Genomic DNA, 20370 nt, shown 5'->3' on the forward strand with positions numbered 1-20370 from the left:
TGTGAGTTGTGGCAAAATGTACGACTCTTTGGACAAATTGTTAGTTTTTTAATTGGAAAAGTGCACAATTTCAAATTCGTAAATCAGATAACAAGCTTGTTTTGTAAAACGTGAGAAAATAGCTTTTTTCGTTCTCATGCACAGCTTCGACAAACTTGAGTAGTAAAAGAAGTTATTAGTGCACAAAAGTGTGTGCATTTGATTCCAGACTTGATATATGAATAAAGTTAAGACTAAATGCTTCAAGCTAACGTTTCCATGTTCACTTGGCCTATATAAAGCTTAATTAGTATTTGATCAATAGGTTAATCATACCAATAAGTTACCTTGTTTTTGTAAACACTCACCAAGGCCGGAATGGAGCACGTAATCTCCATGGAGGAGTTCCATTCGAGAAAAGTTGAAAGAAAAGAAGCTGGTGAATCAAGCAGAGACAATGATCAACCTGTCATTGTCGCTAGAGACACCCATAAGCTGACTATTACAATCCAAGAGAGAGGCAGAACCATTTCCAAGGAAGAGAAAGAGAAGTTTAAGAAATTAAAGGAGGCGCAAGCCAAAGTGCAACTAGGAACAACACCAAAGATACGAGAGGTTGTGTCAATGCATTATAATAAAAGTAAAATAGTCCTTTTATTAATTTAGTCCTATTCATGTTTCTCAAAAAAAAAAAGAAAAAAAAAACGAAAAAAGAAAAAAAAATTCCTATTCGGCTATTCATTTCATAATTTTGTTATCACATATTTCTACGAAACTTTATATCCCATTAAGCCAGAATAGTTGTGAAAAATATTTATTTCCACTAGTTATGATTTATTTCTCCATTCTCTAGTGATTTAATTCCTTATTTGTAACTAAGTATTTTAATTATATATAAAAAATTCTATACGTTTTTATGATGCGTATATACATAATAGGGCTATCCACAGGTCGATTTGAGTTGGGTTTGTGCCCATTCCAGAACTGACTCGACTCCGTTGGGGTGGCAGATGGGAGAATCTGTTGTCGACTGAAACGGTGATCAGATGGGTTCGGTTGAGTATGTTTTGGTTGAAACTGAGAAGGCAGCGATGCTAGGATGGATCTCATCAGAATCTTCAGATCTCCAACAAGATTGCTTGATATTAGTAAGATCTAGGCGGAGATCACGAGATCTTGGCCAGATCTCGTTGGAGATCACGTGATCTCCACTAGATCATGGTAGATATTGTTGTATTTTCTCCAAATCTAGGCTTAATCTTGACCGATAATGTGATTTTGGGTCAAATATTTGGTAGAAATGGAGGATTTCGATGAGTTTTCTAAGATTTTTTGGGTGGAGGGTCCATCGGGTTAGTTTAAATCAGGTTTTAGAGGGAACACTTGACACTCGACCCGCTCTCGTTGGGTTTTGGAGAAGATCACACGTCGTCGACCGCCACATGTGTCAGTTTAGGTGGTGGTCGGTTTGGTTTCAAGCAAGTGGAGCGAGTGGGTTGGGTGACCGGATCTGCTGTACACCCCTAATACAATTGATTGACTCTAGGATTAGCCGTTTAGGTCACTTAGGTCCTTGCCTAAGACTCCCATTATATTAGATAAAAGCTCCGAAATTGTGAGTAAAGTCAAATAATCATTAACGAATAATTCTGCTAATAGCTAGAGGTTTTAATTTTTGTAACACAATCTCCCATAGGTTACATTATCAACATAAGCCACAAAATCTCCCACACAATCATACACCACAACAATCTTTCTATCCCTCAATACCAAAATCAAAGTTGAAAATTAGATATTTCAATTTTCTTGGAGTTGCGTCATCTTCCCCAAGGTACTAGAAAACTTTTTTTTGAAAAAGTAAAATTCTTCATTTATTTTATGCCTAATTTATGATATTGGGTTATCTATATGAAATTGATCTTGATTTAGTTAGTATTAGTTATGTTTTGAATTCATTTTTATTTGGCACAGGTTAAGGCCATTGAATCATTATATTGTTAAGTGAAAGAATGTGTTAAAATACTTAGTATTCTCAAAAGAAAAAATAGTGGGTAAATCCTATATTGGAAAATGAGTATGAGTTAAAGAAATTTAAAGTCCGTGTTGTGTACCCAAGAATTAGGCCCTTTTGGATATATGCCACTGTCAGTTTTTTTAAGACCTTCTTCTCTTTCTCTGTGTGTGTGTTAAAAAACTTAGTATTCTAAAAAAAAAAGTGAAAGAATAGTGGTTCATAAATTAGATTCTATTTTTATATGTTGTAATGTTTTTATTATCCTTATTATATTTTAATTTTATATTAAGTTAGTGTTTATTTAACTTTTAAATATATATTTTTTTAAATTATAATTGTCTACTAAAACTATCAATTTGGAGAGAGAGAGAGATGATTTAAAATTTATTTTTTAAATCAAAATAAAAAATTAGATGAAAATCTCATACATGAGAAATAAATACATTAAAAATATATAAAATATTGAATCAACACACCAAAAAATAACATGAAATAACCATAATGAATTAGGCATGTGATACCACAATTAATGATTATATAAAAAGACTAGATTCTTTGCTAGAGTTGTGTTAGAGTTATGATACCACAATTAAAATTGGGTTGTACCAATAGAATTGTGTTTTAAGTCTAGGTTAGAAGTTGTTCAAAGACAAGAAACTTTTGATCACTCAAAAATTATGTCTTATTGATCTTTTGGCTTTTGCCCATATCTTTTGCACTATAATGAATTGTTGAGCAAAACTTGTTTTTTTGGAAGGTAGATATTTGGAGCCTTAAAACAGACACATATTTGACTATAACTTATGTGAGAAATTTGTCCCTTCAGTAAAATTGTTGTGACCTATATTCCTAATTCTACTAGAAAAAGGATTATTGCTCAATTTTAATTTTACTTTGTGCCCCTATATAAAGTATGAACAACTTGTTTCACATTTTTAGAGGCAAGAAAGGCAATTATACCAAAGTAGAAACCTTCAAATCTTGAAGCATTCTTCCAGAGCCTATATAGAGAAAAAAAAAAAAAAAAAAACTTCCCTGTGCTGAGAGCAAAAACAAGAAAAAGAAATGTGTGATGACCGATGATAATACCTTGTGCCTTAAACCTTTCTTTGAAACCACAGTGAGCTAGTTCATCACTGCAGCAAATATTCAATGAGGTTCATTGGAGTGTGCTAGAGCCTAGAGGTTCTAGTTTGTGTAGATAAGGAGTTCATGATGGAAATCACCATTGAAAGATTCTAGAGGGTCTTGGAGCTTGTGTGGCAAGAAGGCCAATGAAGCATTTGCAGAGGTTAAAATTTAGAGTCTAGTTATACAAATTTTTGCAAGTCGACGGTTGTAACTGTTTTTTTATAGTAGATTTTCAAAGGGATTTGGTCTTAAATTGTTTTTCCGCTAAAGATGTTTTCATTGATTTTCTGCTTTATTATTAAATTTGTTTGTGCTTTTACTAATATTATTATTATTATTATTGCCTTAGATTTGGTATTTTGATATTGTGGTTAATAGATTTGCCTATGTATGGAATTGATAATGAACTTGTTGAATTAATCTATTCATTTGACTGCATAGAACACAAAGGTGTTAACCAAGAATTTTCAAGGAAAGACTTATTGTGGGCAAAAATTTACTTCTTTAGTGGATGTTGTATGCTAAGATTAATAAGTCACTGGACTTGTTACATTGGTTGAGAGTCATATGTTAAATACTTAAATCTGTGATGTGAAAGCCTAAAGGGAGCCTAGCTAGCTATATTTGCACACGATATTTATATCTTATTATTATAAATTATTTTATATATAGGATTTCAATGTGTTGAAAAAACATTTTATTTATTGTCAATTTATTATATTTTGTGTCTGTTATTGATTATGTTAATTTCAAAATCGCGGAACCATCAGGTTTTAATGCTGCGAGATCACAAGCATTACCAAAAGTACTGTGAGCCGAGAGTGGTATCACTCGGTCCTATCCATCATGGTAAGCCTAAATATCAGCTAACAGAGGAGTACAAGCTTATGTTGGCAGACAAATTCATTGGAAAAACTGGCAGGACTGATGAAGAATTGTATGGTATTATTAAGGATAAAATCAAAGAACTGAGGGAGTGCTATGATGAGAAAGTGACACAGAAATATAGTGATGAGGACCTTGCTTGGATGTTGTTTGTGGACGGCTGTGCAACATTGCAGTTCATAGACTTGGTTGCTCATCATGAGAAGGTCAAAGATTTCAAAATTAAAAACGATCAAGTGGCCTTTGTGGAACAAGATTTGTTCTTGTTGGAGAATCAACTTCCTTATCAACTCCTCGACTATTTAGCGGAAAATACTCAAAATAGTGAAGATAGAAAAAGTTTGAAGACGTCGATCCAAAGTTTCATCAATATGCACAGCATGCTAGATGAAGGTACAGAACCCCCATATGATGGAAATGCTATCCATCTTCTTGATCTTCTGCGGAAAAGACTTCTAACTCCAATTAACAAGAAATACTCAAGTCCTAGTAAGGATAAATCTGGCAAGAAACGCCCCTGCTGTTTTGGGAAAACTGTGACTGACAACCACCAAAGTTCTAAGCATAAGAAAAAATTTAGGCATGACTGGCATTCATTTCGCAATGTGCAGGAGCTTAGAGAGGTAGGAATTGATTTGAAGCACAGCAAAAGTAGAAGTTTGAGAGAGATAGAATTCACCAAAAAATGTAATTTCTATCCGGGAATCCTTTGGATGCCTCAAATGACAGTGGATGACTCAACCGGGCCTAAGTTCTTCAACTTAATAGCCTACGAGATGTGTCCGGATTTCGACAATGACTTTGGGATCACCTCTTACATATCCTTCCTTGATTCACTTATTGATGAATCCAAAGACGTTATAGACCTCAGAAAAGCCGGCATACTCCGCAACCTCCTTGGCAGCGACGAAGAAGTGGCTCTAGTCTTCAATGAGATAGGCACTGACTTGGTGCCTAACCCCGTAACATATAGAGACGTCAGAGTTAAAATCCAGAATTATTATGAAATGAAGTCAATGACTTGGATATCTCAAGTTCTTCATACCCATTTCGACAGCCCCTGGACAATGATTACTTTCCTTGCCGCATTCTTTGCACTTGGTCTCAGTGTCATACAGACGGTCTACTCTATCTTGGCATATTACAATCTATGAAATCATTTTCACACTGTGCGAAAGAAACACCGCCCTATTATAAATAACCATAATAAGACCAGAGGTATTCAAAAATTTGTTTGCTTTTCCATTTTCATGTGCATTTACATACCTTGGATATAATTTTATTAAGCTTAAATACATTGATTCTATGGCTTTTCAGATTGCGGTTCAAATACAAGGACTTGTATGAGTTCTGCACCTGTCAGGATTTGTCATGGATCCTTATTCCTCTCTCCCTCTCAGCTGGATCATCCTATGGCCTTGTCATTCTGTTTGTTTACTCTCCTTTTGTCGGACTTGCATGTTAAGTATTCTAAATAAGTCAGTGTGGACAATGACTCGATTCTTAATTTGATGTAATGTGTGTTTGAGATAAATATGATGATAGTATCTACCAGAATTTTGTGTGTGAGGAGGGTTGAGTGTATTATGTAATAAAATTTGAAGACATATATATATATATATATATTTTTTTTTTGATCGGATGAAGACGAATAATTGATACAATATATTACCCCTATATATTACACCTGTTTTTTCACCTATATTAACTTTTGGATTAAAGACTATATTTGAAACCACAATTTATGTTATCAAAATTTCTTGATTTGATATTTTCTCGATGTCTATGGACGAAAATAGGTGAAATAATTCACCAGTTGTTACCATTTGCTATTATCAACTTTATAGTCCATTTGTTGGAGAATTTAGAATCCATTTGACTCCGCATTTTTAAATATAAGCGCATGTTTGTAGTCTGTAGACTAAAAAACGTTGAAAGCCATGCATTTGGCTTTGCTTTTCTTTTTTTTTTTAAATTACATTTTTCAAAATGACAGAAAATGCACGTTTGCATAATGCAGGTGATGGGTAGCTTTTATAAAATGGTCCTTTTAACAGGTATCTTGATTGCATAGGTTAGTGGATAATTTTAGGAACATTTTAATAGTAATTTTATGGAAAACATAAAAAATTGTAAAAAAAAAAGTTAGTTACTTTTTCCTTTTTCCATATTTTTTATTATATTAAAAATTTTAGAATATTCCATTATGTAATGTCTAGAAATTTAGAGTATTCTTCGTTGTCTTCGACATGGACCCGCTTTGATAGCAAGAATATTTCATTACGTAATGTTTAAAATTTTAGAATATTCTCCATTGTCTTTGACATAGACCCAATTTGATATCTAGAATATTTCATTATGTAATGTTTAAAATAGCTACAACTAAATATTAAAATCTCAAAAATACTTTGTAACAAAAAAAAAAAAAAAAAAATTAGGGATAAATTTCCAAAGTGTCGTGAATAGTGACATGCTAAATCTTAGGAGAGAATCAAAGTATTTTAAGTGAAAAAGAAAAACCTATTAGTGCACTCACAGCAGTGATGCTAAATAACTATATTCCTATTTTTAACATCACTAATCACAAAAATAGAGTTGCAGCAGTGGAGGTAAAGCTAAAAAATTTAGCTTCAACGCTACAGTGCACATCTAAAGATAGATGTGCATTGTAGCTCAAAGGGGAAAAAAAAAAAAAATATATATATATATATATATATTTTAATTGGTTTCTCTCTCTTCTTTTATTAAATTAAGCTTTTCTCTCTATTTTTTTCTTTTCTCTTTCTTTCTCACATTCACTCTTTCTTCTTCATCGAACCAAACCTAGCACTTCTCCCTTTCAATTTTTTTTTTTTTTTTGTTCCTTCCTCTAGCCATTTTTTCTCTATTTTTTCTTTCTACTTCACCTTTCTTCTTCACTGAACCTAGCCCTTCTCTTCTCCACATTCATTTTTTTTTTTTTTTTTTTTTATTTCTTTCTTCCTCCAACTCCTCACCACTCCTTAGCTAGTCACTGCCCGCCAAGCCGCCAGTGACCCAAGTCCTAAGCCGTTGCCAACACAAGTCCCAAGCCACCGGCGACCCAAGCCTTGGTGGTGGTGGTTTTTTATTTTTTTTTATTTTTAAAATCAGAGTTGTGGGTGGTGGTTGTTGAGAGGGTTTGTGGTGGTGGTGGTGGGTTGTTGATTGGGTTGTGTTCATGGGTTGTGTTTGTGGTCTGTGTTCGTGGTGGTGGTGGGTTGTCCAAAGCCATTATTGTGGGCAGTTGTTGTTAGCTGTGGTGGTGGTGTGGGTTTTTTTTTTGTTGGTTGTCCCTGGGTCTTTTTGTTGTTAGATTTGTGGGTTTGTTGAATTTTGGTGGTTTTTATGTGTGATTTTGGTTGGTTTTTGAGATGATTTTGTTGCAAATTTGATGGATTTGGGTTGTGTTAATGGTGGCCTGTGGATAGTGGAGGTGGTTGTGGGTTGTGGGTGGAAGTGGAGGTGGCTGGGGTTTTGTGTTTGCTTATTGTTCTTCAGAATCTTCGAATGATCGGTTTGTGGTGTTTTTTTTTTAGCAGTGGGATGTATTATTTTATTATAGTAGATATATTATTTTATTATGATGTTTATATTATTTTATTATGTTGAAAGCTAAAATAGATCCATTGTTGCATAATGTTTTGTAAAATGAGTAAGTAAAATAGATAAAGGGCACGTTTGGTAGATTGTAATAGACACTGTAATGTAATAGCTATTCCTGTGACATAACTATTCAGTTGTTTGGTTATATTTTTATTACAATGAATAGCTATTCCTTATGAATAGCTATTCTTCAAAATGAGGAATAACTATTCCTTATCAAAAGTATTGAATATTTATTCATTCACCTTATGTAATAACTTTTTAAAATTTTTTCCTAAAAAGCCATTAGTTGCCACATTTTCAAAAGGAAAGAAAATAAATTTTTCTTATTGTTAATTATTAGCTCCATTTTAAACACCCTAAAATAAGTGTATTTTAGGAAATTTGATTTAAAATTATTTAATTACACATTCTTTTTATAATTTACTAAATTGTAGATGCATATTCAAAATTTTATTCCTAAATGGTCATCAAACTAATGAATAATAATACTTATTACATTTCAACTTAATGTATTCCTTATAATACTTATTCTTATTCCTATATAATAATCATTATAATGTACCAAACGTATCCAAGGTGATTTTTTATGATGTCAAATAGTTATGAATATAACTTCACTGTTGTGAATGCTCTTACAAAATATATTTGGGCAGTTTGTATTTGCATAAGTGTGTGCAATAAATGTGGGCCTTTTTTAAAACAATAATGATGTTAGTTATGGTTAAAACCTGAAATAAAGTGCCATGAATGCCTTCATGCTTTTCCTCTCTTTTTTTGGTGTCAGTTGTTTTCTTATGTAATTAAGGATTACTTTTTGTTCTTTTAGGCAAGAGGAGGCAAAGTATTTAAGAGGTTCTATATACCAGTACTTCATTAGCTTTTTTAGGAGGAGTCACTCCTTGACTCTATCTCTACCGACATGTTTCTGATTTTTGCTACATGTCCAAATCAAGTGGCTCTCGTACACTAGAGCATTAGAGCTGAGCATTATCCAAATTCTCTAGATAATACCCAAACAAATTAAATTATAATCCCCCATACAATATATGTCAGTTGATAATCACTTCTACTTTGTTTAGATTGAGGGGAGTAAAGGGAAAGGAGGGAGAATGATTTAATTTATCTTGTTTGGATGTTTTTTAAGGGAGGATTTAGGGGGGTTTTGGAGTGATTTAGAAGGATTTTAAGAACTTTTAATCCCTTATTTTTAATTTCCCAAAATTAGAGAGATTTGGGGAAAATTATTAGGTATTCCCAGAGTACTCTAAATGCGTACTTCTCCCTCTCACATAAATGGTGGGTCCCACCATGAATTTAATTAGTAGGACCCATCATTCATGTGAGAGGAAAGAGTACGCATTTATGGTACTCCGGAAGTACACAATAATTTCCCAAGATTTGGAGGGAGAGTAGAGGAGAATGATTATATAACTAACTAGTCGCTAACTCGTGCGATGCACGGGAAAGCTATTGACTACGAAAAAAAAAAAATCCAATAATGAGTAAAGAATTTAAATTTACATTTTTTTGCCACAACTTTGACGTGGCAGTGGTAGAATGTTGTTTATGCACTAAAAATTATTTATAATAAAATCTAAGAAATTTAGAAATAGAAAATTGGGTTAATAAAATGCATATTATAGACATTTTGCTAGTTAGTATTTTTTTTAAAAAAAATGAAGAAATACTTAACTTCTATGCTTTTCTCAATCCTACTTAGTCGTAGTGATAACAATATAGACAATTCAAATATTAAAATTATAACACCTAATTCCATTGTCTTTTATGTTGAATCCAAACAAATAATCAATCAACCAAAAATTGCAGCTTTAATTAAGAAAACAAAAAATCACATGAACCCAAATAAAAAGCATTTAAGGTAAAGAATTAAGATCAACTTACTGAGATGTAAATACCAAAAACCCCAAGACTTAAAACTTCCAAATTTATAGAATCCCCAAATTCTACTTCAAAACCAAATAAAACCCTTCAAATTCAACAAATTTATATATAACATACCAAATAAAAATTTATCCCTGGGCTAAAAGACATAGGTTGTAGTTTTGATTTTTCTCCAAAAAAAATAGAGATGCTTCATATGCCATATACAATATAAAATAATTCGTAGAAATTTCAAACCAAAAACCAAACCCACGAAAACAGTGTCAATATAAATATGGAGATTAACCCAAATACTCAAAAGAAAATCAATTCTAAACATAACAAAAGAATAAGATAGAAAGAAAAACTCAGGCACAACAAATAAAAAATTTGACATAAAAGATAAAATTTATTAATAACAATATAAACAAATATCCACATATGTTGAATTGAAATTCATTAATAATAACAATATAAACAAATTCGAAACACATACCCACAGTGGAAGACTTGGCTTGGCAGCAGGTTGAGGGGCTGTAGTGGCCTGAGGGTTTGTTTTCTCCATAATTGTTCCATCGAAACCACAACAGTACACTCACAGTATAATTCACAACCAAACATGGTCAACCAATAAATAAAGTTCACGAACAGAAAAAATTTCATGAAATCTCTTTGCATAAAAAAACTCATATATATATATATATATATATATATATATATATATATATACATACATACCGGTATATGATCTCCCCAAAACACGTGAACAGCATGACCCATGTTCTCTAACACACTTCTGTACGGACCCCCAACATCAAAGAACCCAGGGAAGCAAACCCACCTTAAATCTGAGTTTGAGCCCACCATATCATCATCCACCTCCTTGTTCTTTATTATCTTATTATTTTCTTGAACCAACTCATCAAACTGCTCTCTCAACCTCTTGTGACTCTCCTCCAAACTTTGGAACTGATCCACCAGAGCTTGGTACAGAGCAGTTTATGATTTATCTCCGGCCATGGAAGTCCCCTAGACATGTTAAGTTTGGAGTTTGGACTGAGGGTTTGTTTTCTCCATCTGGTTTATATGGTCGGGTTGTTGAAGGGTACGTAGGGTTTGTTTTCTCCATCTAGTTTATATATATATATATATATATATATATATATATATATATATGATAATGATGAGTTTGAGTTTAAGTTAGACTGGTTAGAGAGATAGAGTTTTACTCCTTGTTAAAAAAAAAAAAAATTATTTAAAAAAAATAATTATGATTTATTTTTTAAATATTGTGCTGACGTGGAAAATTGTGGAAACTTCAAAGGCTTCAGTTTTATATATACTAGCATTTAACCCGCACAATGCGCAGGATCATTTTACGATTTAAAATACTTTGCATTCAACATAAACTTAGTTCTCCCATTTCCACTGCATACATTCAAACTTAAATAATGTAGTATATTTAGACATATAGCATCCAATATTCCCAAAAATGTTAAAACATTAGTATCTTTGAATCATGTCATGTGTGTCATTCCCTTCTCAAAAGGGCCACTTGGAGGAACACATGAAATGAGTTCGAACAAAGGGAATTCTCCATAATGCTCCTAATACAATATATTCAAAAACATTTAATATTTCCTGTAAAAGAATATTTTCATTTTTATAAGCTTCCACACCTAAGGGAAAATAGCATTTATCTAAAAAAATGAATTTCTCTTTAAGAAAATAAAACTTAACTTACATTTGAGCATCATGTCAAGCTTTTGACAGTGCAAGAAGATTGACATAAAAATCTGAACTTGGTGCATATTTACAATGATTTATTTGCCTGTAAGCCTCCTTTAACAACCATCTATTCTAGAAAAAAAAAATTGTTGTTTATTATAACCAAATATAAAAATCAATATTTATGCCAAATCAATATCTAATTTCTTGTTTCTATTGAAATGAAATTGTTATTTAACTGGGAAAAAAAGACATGGGATAACTTTCAAAAATATTATCTATTTAAACAACATATAAAGTGAAGAAATTGCACCCTAGAACTACATGCATATTTAGTGGAGGACCACAATCAAACGTTATTATGATCCTTCATAAATTTTGAAAAATTGCTCAAAGAAAGCTTCTAAATAAACCACTATAGGCAATATTTTCCACACCTAAGGGAAAATAGCGTTTATCTAAAAAAATGAGTTTCTCTTTAAGAAAATAAAACTTAACTTGTATTCTTTGACACTTGAAATCTGAATTAAAATTTCAAAATCAAATTTTAATGCTAAGATAAGAAGCTAGTATGGGGTAATTCTTATGGATTACGTCATAAACAACCATCCAAACCCACAAAATGTTCATCCAACAAATACAAACTATCAGTCGTGATAGAACATGATAGAATTACAATGACATTACCAACTTCAATGAAATACTTCAATTTAAATTACTTTATCAAAACTGAAACAAAATTGTATCATAATTATATAATTTTGAAATTATGTAGAAACAAATAAAACTGAAGCACCGCTTCAAAAACCGAAAAAAGCTTTTTAATTCCTCAAAGCTTTTCTAATCAATCTAATGAATTACACAAGTCAAGCAAAAAACAGAAGTTAGCATCTTGCTATATTTTAATATTTTTCGTCACACTTATAATAGTAATTGAAAGCCTGTAAATGCATACTTTTGGATGAGCACATCAACCAAAAAGGCTTTGCTTTTACACCAACAAAGAAAATGCCTTTATAACAAAAGAAGTGTAAGACTGTTTTTTGCAAAACACTAATTACAAATGCAGGTATCAATTATACAAAAAGGTTTTAAAAAATAAAATTTATAACAACTTTTTTTTTCAAAAGTATACTACGATTAGAATCCCTAAATATAATAATATATTTTAAAAAATAGTTGAAGAAACAGATTAAAGAACCAAATAGATATGAAGAATGCAACTGCAGGAAAATTGTACCTTCACATAAACCATGCATTTTACTTAAAGAATCAGTCTCATAAATATGGTCATTAACAAACTCTTCAAAGTAAACAAAAAATAACATTGAGAAAATATTCAAAATTCCACACTCTCACCCCCCCCCCCCCCCATACAAATAACAGAACAGGTAATAGAGAAAACAAAAAACCCAAAAATTATAATTTAATTATTAAGTTTAAAAGGTAACCAACCATTAAAAGTTAGGTAGGTTTCAAAATTTTAGAAACTGTATTACAAAAAGTTACAATTGTGAAACCTAAAGTTGGTACACTCCTCCATGGATCTCAATTTAAAAATACATTTGAGCAGTTCATTGAGTTGCAAAGCTAAATTTTCAATAAAAGCTTGAAAACTAACACCAAATGGTGGGTGCATGCACATATGATTAATTTTGCGAATTATAAAAATCAACAGCTACTGTACATGAAACACTTTATGCTAAGGACCACAAACTAAATATTCAAAACTGGCTTGAAATTGTAATTAGCAGCTATACAACCCTCAAGATTACAAAGTAAAATATCTCAAAAATCAACCAACACAAACACAAATAAGTAAACAAAAAATAAAAGCAGTTCCTACTCTCTAATAAATCAAAAAATGAAAATAAATATCAATAGAGGTATATTTCAATAGAGAAATAAAAATAAAATTAAATATCAAAAAAGAAAAACAACAAAGGCGATTGTATATTCCAAGCATTTAGTTTAAAAAAAAAATACAAACTAAACAAAAATCTGCCAAAGTAAGACAAAATTTAATCAATACTACAATCAAACAAAACAGGATTCAAGAAATTATAAAAATAAATGAGAAATTAGGGAAAAAGGAGGAAAAAAATGCCTACCTTCGACTATACCCATTTTTCCCTGGAAACCCTAGAAACGGCAAATGAATAGAAAACTAAAAAAGAGGGAAAAATGTCTACCTTCTGAATTGTTTGTTGTTGAAGAGCAGAGACGGGATAGTTTCTAGATCGTCTGTTGCAGAGAACGAATAGAGGTTTCCACCATTGCAGAGGTTTCCACTGTTACAGAGGTTTTATTTTTCGTCTATTTATACTATAATCGAACAAAACAGGATTCAAGAAATTGTAAAAATAAATGAGAAATTAGGGAAAAAATGCCTACCTTCGACTATACCCATTTTTTTCCTGGAAACCCTAGAAACGGCAATTGAATAGAAAAAACAAAAAAGGGGGAAAATGTCTACCTTCTGAATCGTTTGTTGTTGAAGAGCAGAGACGGGTTAGCTTCTAAATTGTCTGTTGTAGAGAACGAACAAAGATTTCCACCATCGCAGAGATTTTCACTATTGCAGAAGTTTTATTTTTCGTCTGTTTGATAGGTTGGAACATGCAAGTCCGATTTGTGTGTTTGAAGGTGCAGCGAAGTATCGCTAGTTTGAGTGAGTCTGAATTTTGATCGGGAAATATAGTTTGGGTTTTAGGGTTTTTGTTTTTTTGTTTTTTTGTTTTTTTTTTTTTTTTTTTTTTCCTTTTGATCTATAGAAAAGCAGTTGGTGTTTTATAAGGGTTTGCGTTTCTTTTTTTTTTTTGGATAAGCGGGTTACTGTCTGAAAATGAACCTCTCCAAATGCACCGTGCAGTTTTTTTTAAGTTTAATCTCTATATGTATCAGTTTTTTAGATAAGCATTTTTCCTAACGTGCCAGCACCTCCTTAAAAGCTTCTGCTATTATATATAGTATTAAATTAGATTAGATATATAGATTAAGCATTTTGAATGACTTATTTTACCTTCCACCATTTATAGCAATTACAAAAAAAAGAGCTAATTATTCCTTTCTCTTTTATTTAATTTTAAAAATTTTCAAATAAGATAAAGTAACCAGTGCACGAAGATAAAGGTAAGGGTACTAACGCACAAAGATAAAGATAAATACCAACCCTGCCACATAAAGATAAAGGTGTATGTTCAGAAAAAAAATATAATAATAAATAAAGATAAAGGTACAATCATCAGTTTATTGACCAGCTTTCTAACTTAAGTGGTGTTATTCCAGTAACAGTCAACTTAGGATTCTAGCCCTGCATAAACAATTACCCAAAAAAAGAAAAAAAATCATCAGTTCATTGAAAAATTAGGTAAAATCTCAAATTCTAACAATCTTGTTTTGTAAAAGGTGTAAATAGTTTTATTCGTTCTCATGAAACTTGTCGTAAAACAAGTTACTAGTGCCCAAAAGTGTTTGCATTTGATACCAGACTTGGCAAATGAATAAAGTTAAAAGACTAACTGCTTCAAGCTAATAACGTATCAATTTTCACTTAGCATATATAAATTAATGTCTAGTATTATTTGATCAATACGGTTATCGTAGCAATAGTTACCTTGTTTTATTAAACGCTCACAAAGGCCAGAATGGAACACGTAATTTCCATGGAGGAGTTTCATTCGAGAAAAGTTGAAGAAGAATCAAAACCCAAACCGAATTCAAATTGACTTCTAACTGCAGTTTAATTTTAAGTCAAGTATTCATTTTAATTTTGGTATCAAGTGTCCTATTCATAAGATTCTAAATAAAATTAATTAAGAAAAAAAATTGATATTTTCATAATACTCAGTACTAATGTCATGATGACCATCTCACTTAGTAAAATCACTTCATTATTATTACTGAAAATAAAGTTTTTAACAATTTTTCTTTCAATATAAACAGCCAAATACAAATTATTCCTTTCAAAGAAATAATTTGGAGGAACCATGACTTTTATTGCTTATATATACTAGTTTTCAAAATTATTAGTTTTGAAAACTAATAATTTGGATATGTTTATTTTAAAATTTTTCAAACTTATTAGGGACGGCTCCTGTTCCATTGGCCACTGGTTGATAGGTGAAATCATTGAGAAACTTTACAAAAGTGTAAGTATATTTAATACCAACTCTGCTGCTTAAAATGAAGGTACAAGATCATCAATTTTAAATCATTGATTTAAAATTTTTTCATTCCATTGTCTTCATAGTTCTATTTTTGTGTTGTCACCAAACATATGAATAGTAATAAATATTAAATTACAACATCCTTTTTTTTTAGTAAACTGTAATACCTATTAGAACACACATGAAAATAATAATAGTATTTTAAACCGGGTTTATAATACATTATATAACCAGAGTACAATTATAAAATGATCTAACCTTTGCAGTTGTAGATTGGGGTTATAAACAGCAGACACTAGACACACACAACCAATATGGGATAAACATCCTTATTTTCTTTTTTTTGAGTAAACAGTAATACTTATTAGAACACACACGAAAATAATAATAGTGTTTTAAATTGGATTTATAATACATTACATAACCAGAGTATAACTATAAAAGGGTCTAACCTTTGTAATTACCGTTATAGTTTACCAAATGTGCCCTTAATGTTTTTGAATATTTGGTAATAGAGTTTTACTTAGAGCAACTTTGCAAAGTACATTAATACTAGTATTGTGTACCACATGACATAAGGAGGGGAAAAAAAAGAGAGATTGTCTACTTGGCACAACCATAGTATATATGACACAACCTTTATTATATGTAATATATGATACGATATAATATGATATAATTAGGACATTACATGAGTTTATGTAATAATATTAATTTTACCATGACTATTTTGATAACAAATACTAAATGACTGATATTGTACTATAGCCCTTATAATTTCACATGGAAGATTTTTATTTTTTATTTTTTTTATATTTTGATAATTTTTAATAATAATGGATAAGAATTTCTACTAGTTTAAGTTAATAGTAGCTCATTGAGGCAGTGGTATAAACAGATTAAAAAATTTATACTTTTACACTTTTAAAAACCAGAATTTAATTTGAAATCACCCTAAATTATATGAAATTATGTTATCAAGATCTTTAATGAAGAGTAGCCATTTGGCATAAAGACAATGTGGCTATTTGGTCATGACCATGATTTTTAAGACGAAAATTTTATCATATTGTACATGATATTATATAAATTTTCAAATTATTTCACCAGCTTCACGGTTGATCTTTCCTGTATTACATGATCACATTTGTTCTCAGTGTCTGAACTCTGAAGCAGCATCCTATTCTCTGACCTCTTATTTTGAGTACAATCGAACCATAGCACGGACATCTTATTTTGCTTTAATTATTACGAGGCTTATGAGAAGATAGAATCACAAAACAAAACTTCTATTGCAATTAAAAGAGCTTATGCCAAACTTGCTAATAAAAAAAGTGGAACATTCTTTCTCCTTTCTTTAGGAAATGAATGATGCTATAAACCAGGACCGTTGGTACGTAGTAGTGGTGTACGTGGGGTAAAAAAGTTATCATTTAAGGGCTCAAATTAAAATGTGATAGATTTGATATTTTTATTTCTTTTTACATATTATATATTTTGTGTATATATATATATATATATATAATAGTATAAAAAAAAATTATGAAGATACTTCAAGATATAAATGAAATATTTTACAAATCAACAGATGTTGAACAAAAAGCGTTTATCAACCTTAATAAATATGTGCTAAGATGAAGGTACTAGCCAGGTATCTTTAATCAATTATCATGATGTTACTAAGTAGGTATAAACAGAAATACAAATTAAAAAAATTATTAAATATCTCCAATATTAAACTTGTATTTAATACTCATTTAGAAATTTAAAATAAGGAAAATGTTTGACTTCAAATAGGTTTGGAGCCTTAGGTTCCAATGTCATATTATGTATAATTTACATGATTCACTTAGTTGATTGGGTTAAATGACTCATGACATGAACTAATTAATGTCATCTCTTGTTGATCATTGAAGCCCAAGACTTCAAACATGGTTAGAGCCGAACTTTGTCCTTATTAAGTACTCTCTCCGTCCCACTTTTTTTGTCATCTATTTCATTTTGAAATGTTCCAAAATATTGTCCTGTTTCTAAAAATAAAAGTCATTAATTTACTAATGTTCCTATGGGGTAATTTCCTGCACAAGCTGTTTGTCCGCTTTGGAGAGCCAAGCTTGCATGATTTTGTTCTGCAAGTGACATGGAAAGACACTAATGTTCCTGTGAGGTAATTTCCCACACAAGTTGTTTGTCCGCTTTGGGGAGTCAAGCCCGCACGGTTTTGTTCTGCAAGCGACATGGAAAGACTTTGAGTGCAATCCTACATCGGCAAGAGAAGTGCACGACTTATGCTTGCGCCAAGCGCTTATAAGGCATGAGTGGGGTGCTTCTCTTGCCAATGTGGGATTGCACTCAAAGTCTTTCCATATCGCTTGCAAAACAAAACTGTGAGGCCTTGGCTCCCCAAAGCGGACAAACAACTTGTGCGGGAAATTACCCCACAGTTCCTATTATACCCCTATTAATTTACTAATTCAATTTTTTGATAAAATTTTTTAAGGGTAGTTTTAGAAACTTATACATTTTTAAAAGGTAGACAAGACAATAAATAATATTCTTTTAAAAAGTTTGACTTTTCAAATAGGACAAAAAAAGTGGGACGGAGAGAATACTAATTAAATATGTATGCCATGGGTTTTGTAACTTAATTGACTCCTCTTAGTGTTTGTAACGGAAATGTGTTAAAATTCTACTCCCATGACATAGTCAAATATGTATATTAAGTTCTTAGCAATTTTCTTTTTAATATAAACAACTAAATTTTTTACAATAAAACTTGTCCTTGGAGATCCTTAAGATGGTCTTTGGGAATTGAAGTTTCAAATGTTTTTAAAATTGTCAATGTCTTTATTTTATATAACATGTGAATACTTACAATAAGGATAATTTGCGTATACTTACAATAAGGATAATTAATAGTGAAATATCCAAATTAAAGGAATTATTAGTGGCTTTAAATTTAATTATCCTTTGCAAAGATAATATTATGCGTACTTTATTAATCAATATGACTATATATTTTAATTAAATTAAGGAACTTAATGCACTGTACCTAAATTTTTCGCTCATAAAAAAACTCCAAGCATGGTCGGGCCCGGGGTATGGCCACTTGGCCCCTTAAGCCACTGATCAGGAAAAATAACACACAAAAGTGTGTGTAATTCCGACTGGGCTGCATAAAAATGAAGGTACGACCATTAGTTTATGAAAAAGATTTAAGGGCACATACTTTGTCACAATTTACATGCGTATTAAGTGGTGATTGAATTACTTTTTATCAAGTACCAATAATGGAATCCATGTGTATGTGTTATAATTAAATCACAAGTTGACATATATACGCACAAGTTATGGTAAAATGTATGGCTCTAGAACAATCGTTAGTATAATGGAAAAGTGTGCATGATTTCAAATCATAAATTAAATAACAAGCCTGTTTTATAGAAGGTGATGAGAATATAGTTTGGTCCTTTCTCATTCACAGTTTCATCAAACTTGAGTCGTAAAACAAGTTAGTAGTGCACAAAAGTGTGTGCATTTGATTCCAGACTTGTTATATGAATAAAGTAATGAAGACTCTAAATGCTTCAAGGTAACGTTTTCATGTTCAGTTAGCAGATATAAAGTTTACTATTTGATCAATGTTATCATAGCAATAGTTACCATATTTTGGAAAACACTGACGATGGCCGGAATGGAGCATATAATTTCCATGGAGGAGATGATCCATTCGAGAAAAGTTGAAAGAAAAGAAGTTGGTGAAACAAGCAGAGGCCATGATCAACCTGTCATTGTCTCTAGTATTGCAATCCATGGTGAGACAGGTTCCGAGGAAGAGAGTTTTATGAAATTGAAGGAGGCGCGTGTCAAAGGGAAGAATCGATGGACAACAAAGCCAAAGATACAAAAGGTTCTGTTTGTGCATTTAATCAAAATATATTAGTTGTTTTATTAAAGTAGTCCTATATCCTAGCAAAAAAAAAAAAAAAAAAAAAAATGCTGCTTTTCACAAAATTTACTATGAAACTTTTGATTGCATTAAGTTAGAATAGTTGCAAAATATTTATACCCACTATCTCAGTATCTTGTGATTTATTTCACCATTATCTAGTGATTTAATTCCTTATTTTATTTGTGATTAACCTGTAACTATTTTAACTTTATATAAAAGAGTCTTAACACTCTTGATGCTTGTACACCGGCTCCAAGCTTAGGTCACTTAGACCTTTGCCTAAGCCCCTCACTAGATAAAGGTTGCAAAACTGTAGATTTATCAATAAATAAATGGATGAGTTGTGCGCTCTCTCCACCACCTAAGAAGGTTCCCAAAGTTGTGACTTGGTAAAAATCCAATTCAATTGAAACTCTAAGTTGTAGCTCAAAGAATTTTTTTTATTTTTTTATTTTTTTTTATAAGCATACCAGATCACCATTGATTATGAATTTCATCTAACGGTGTAAGGTTTCAATTTCTTAGTAAGCCAAACTCCCACAAGGTATATTATCAACGTAAGATGCAAAACCTCCCGCATACCCACACACCAAACAATCACTCTATTCCTCAAGATGAAAATCAAAGGTGGAAATTAATTAGATTTCTTATCCAAGGTAAAAGAAAGAAACTTTACAACAACAACAACAACAATAATAATAATTATTAACCATTTTTGTTAAATTTTACACCTAAACCTTGGAAATGGATTTTTCTATATTGATTTAATTGAAATTAATTCATTAAGTTATGTGTGGAATTCATCTTTACTTAGGCATCTTGAGGCTGTTGGGTGATTTATTGTTAGCTGAGATACTACTTACTAATTTGTTAAGTTATGTGTTGAATTCATCTCTACGCTTTAAAATTTATGTATCCTTGTAATATTATAATTTTATATTATAGATAGTATTTATTTTATTTTATTTTTTTAAATTTCTACTATCAAATATCAAATTGGATCT

General features: G+C 31.2%; 2 protein-coding genes and 1 long non-coding RNA gene across 4 annotated transcripts in view; 2 read left to right on the forward strand and 1 right to left on the reverse strand.

The window, feature by feature from the left end:
* Positions 1–327: 327 nt before the first annotated feature.
* Positions 328–5559, forward strand: LOC126691343 (UPF0481 protein At3g47200-like). Its single transcript, XM_050386396.1, has 3 exons — positions 328–594; positions 3895–5227; positions 5327–5559. The coding sequence occupies exons 1-2, from the start codon at positions 358–360 to the stop codon at positions 5161–5163; spliced, it is 1506 nt and encodes a 501-aa protein (XP_050242353.1). The 5' UTR covers positions 328–357; the 3' UTR covers positions 5164–5227; positions 5327–5559.
* Positions 5560–10915: 5356 nt separating this feature from the next.
* On the reverse strand, positions 10916–11739 carry LOC126690911 (uncharacterized). The gene is made up of 2 exons (XR_007644769.1): positions 11262–11739; positions 10916–11158 (listed from the first exon to the last, which is right to left on the reverse strand). It is a non-coding gene; the product is annotated as an uncharacterized LOC126690911 (long non-coding RNA).
* A 7313-nt stretch (positions 11740–19052) lies between these two features.
* The window catches only part of LOC126693306 (UPF0481 protein At3g47200-like), a 41788-nt gene continuing 40470 nt past the window's right edge, over positions 19053–20370 (forward strand). For both annotated transcript variants that reach the window (XM_050389230.1, XM_050389231.1), the window contains exon 1: positions 19053–19324. In XM_050389230.1, coding sequence (XP_050245187.1) covers positions 19100–19324 — 225 coding nt within the window. In that variant the 5' untranslated portion in view covers positions 19053–19099. The remainder of the gene's footprint in view (positions 19325–20370) is intronic.

This window comes from Quercus robur, chromosome 7 (genome assembly GCF_932294415.1).
Source record: "Quercus robur chromosome 7, dhQueRobu3.1, whole genome shotgun sequence".
Taxonomy (NCBI): domain Eukaryota; kingdom Viridiplantae; phylum Streptophyta; class Magnoliopsida; order Fagales; family Fagaceae; genus Quercus; species Quercus robur.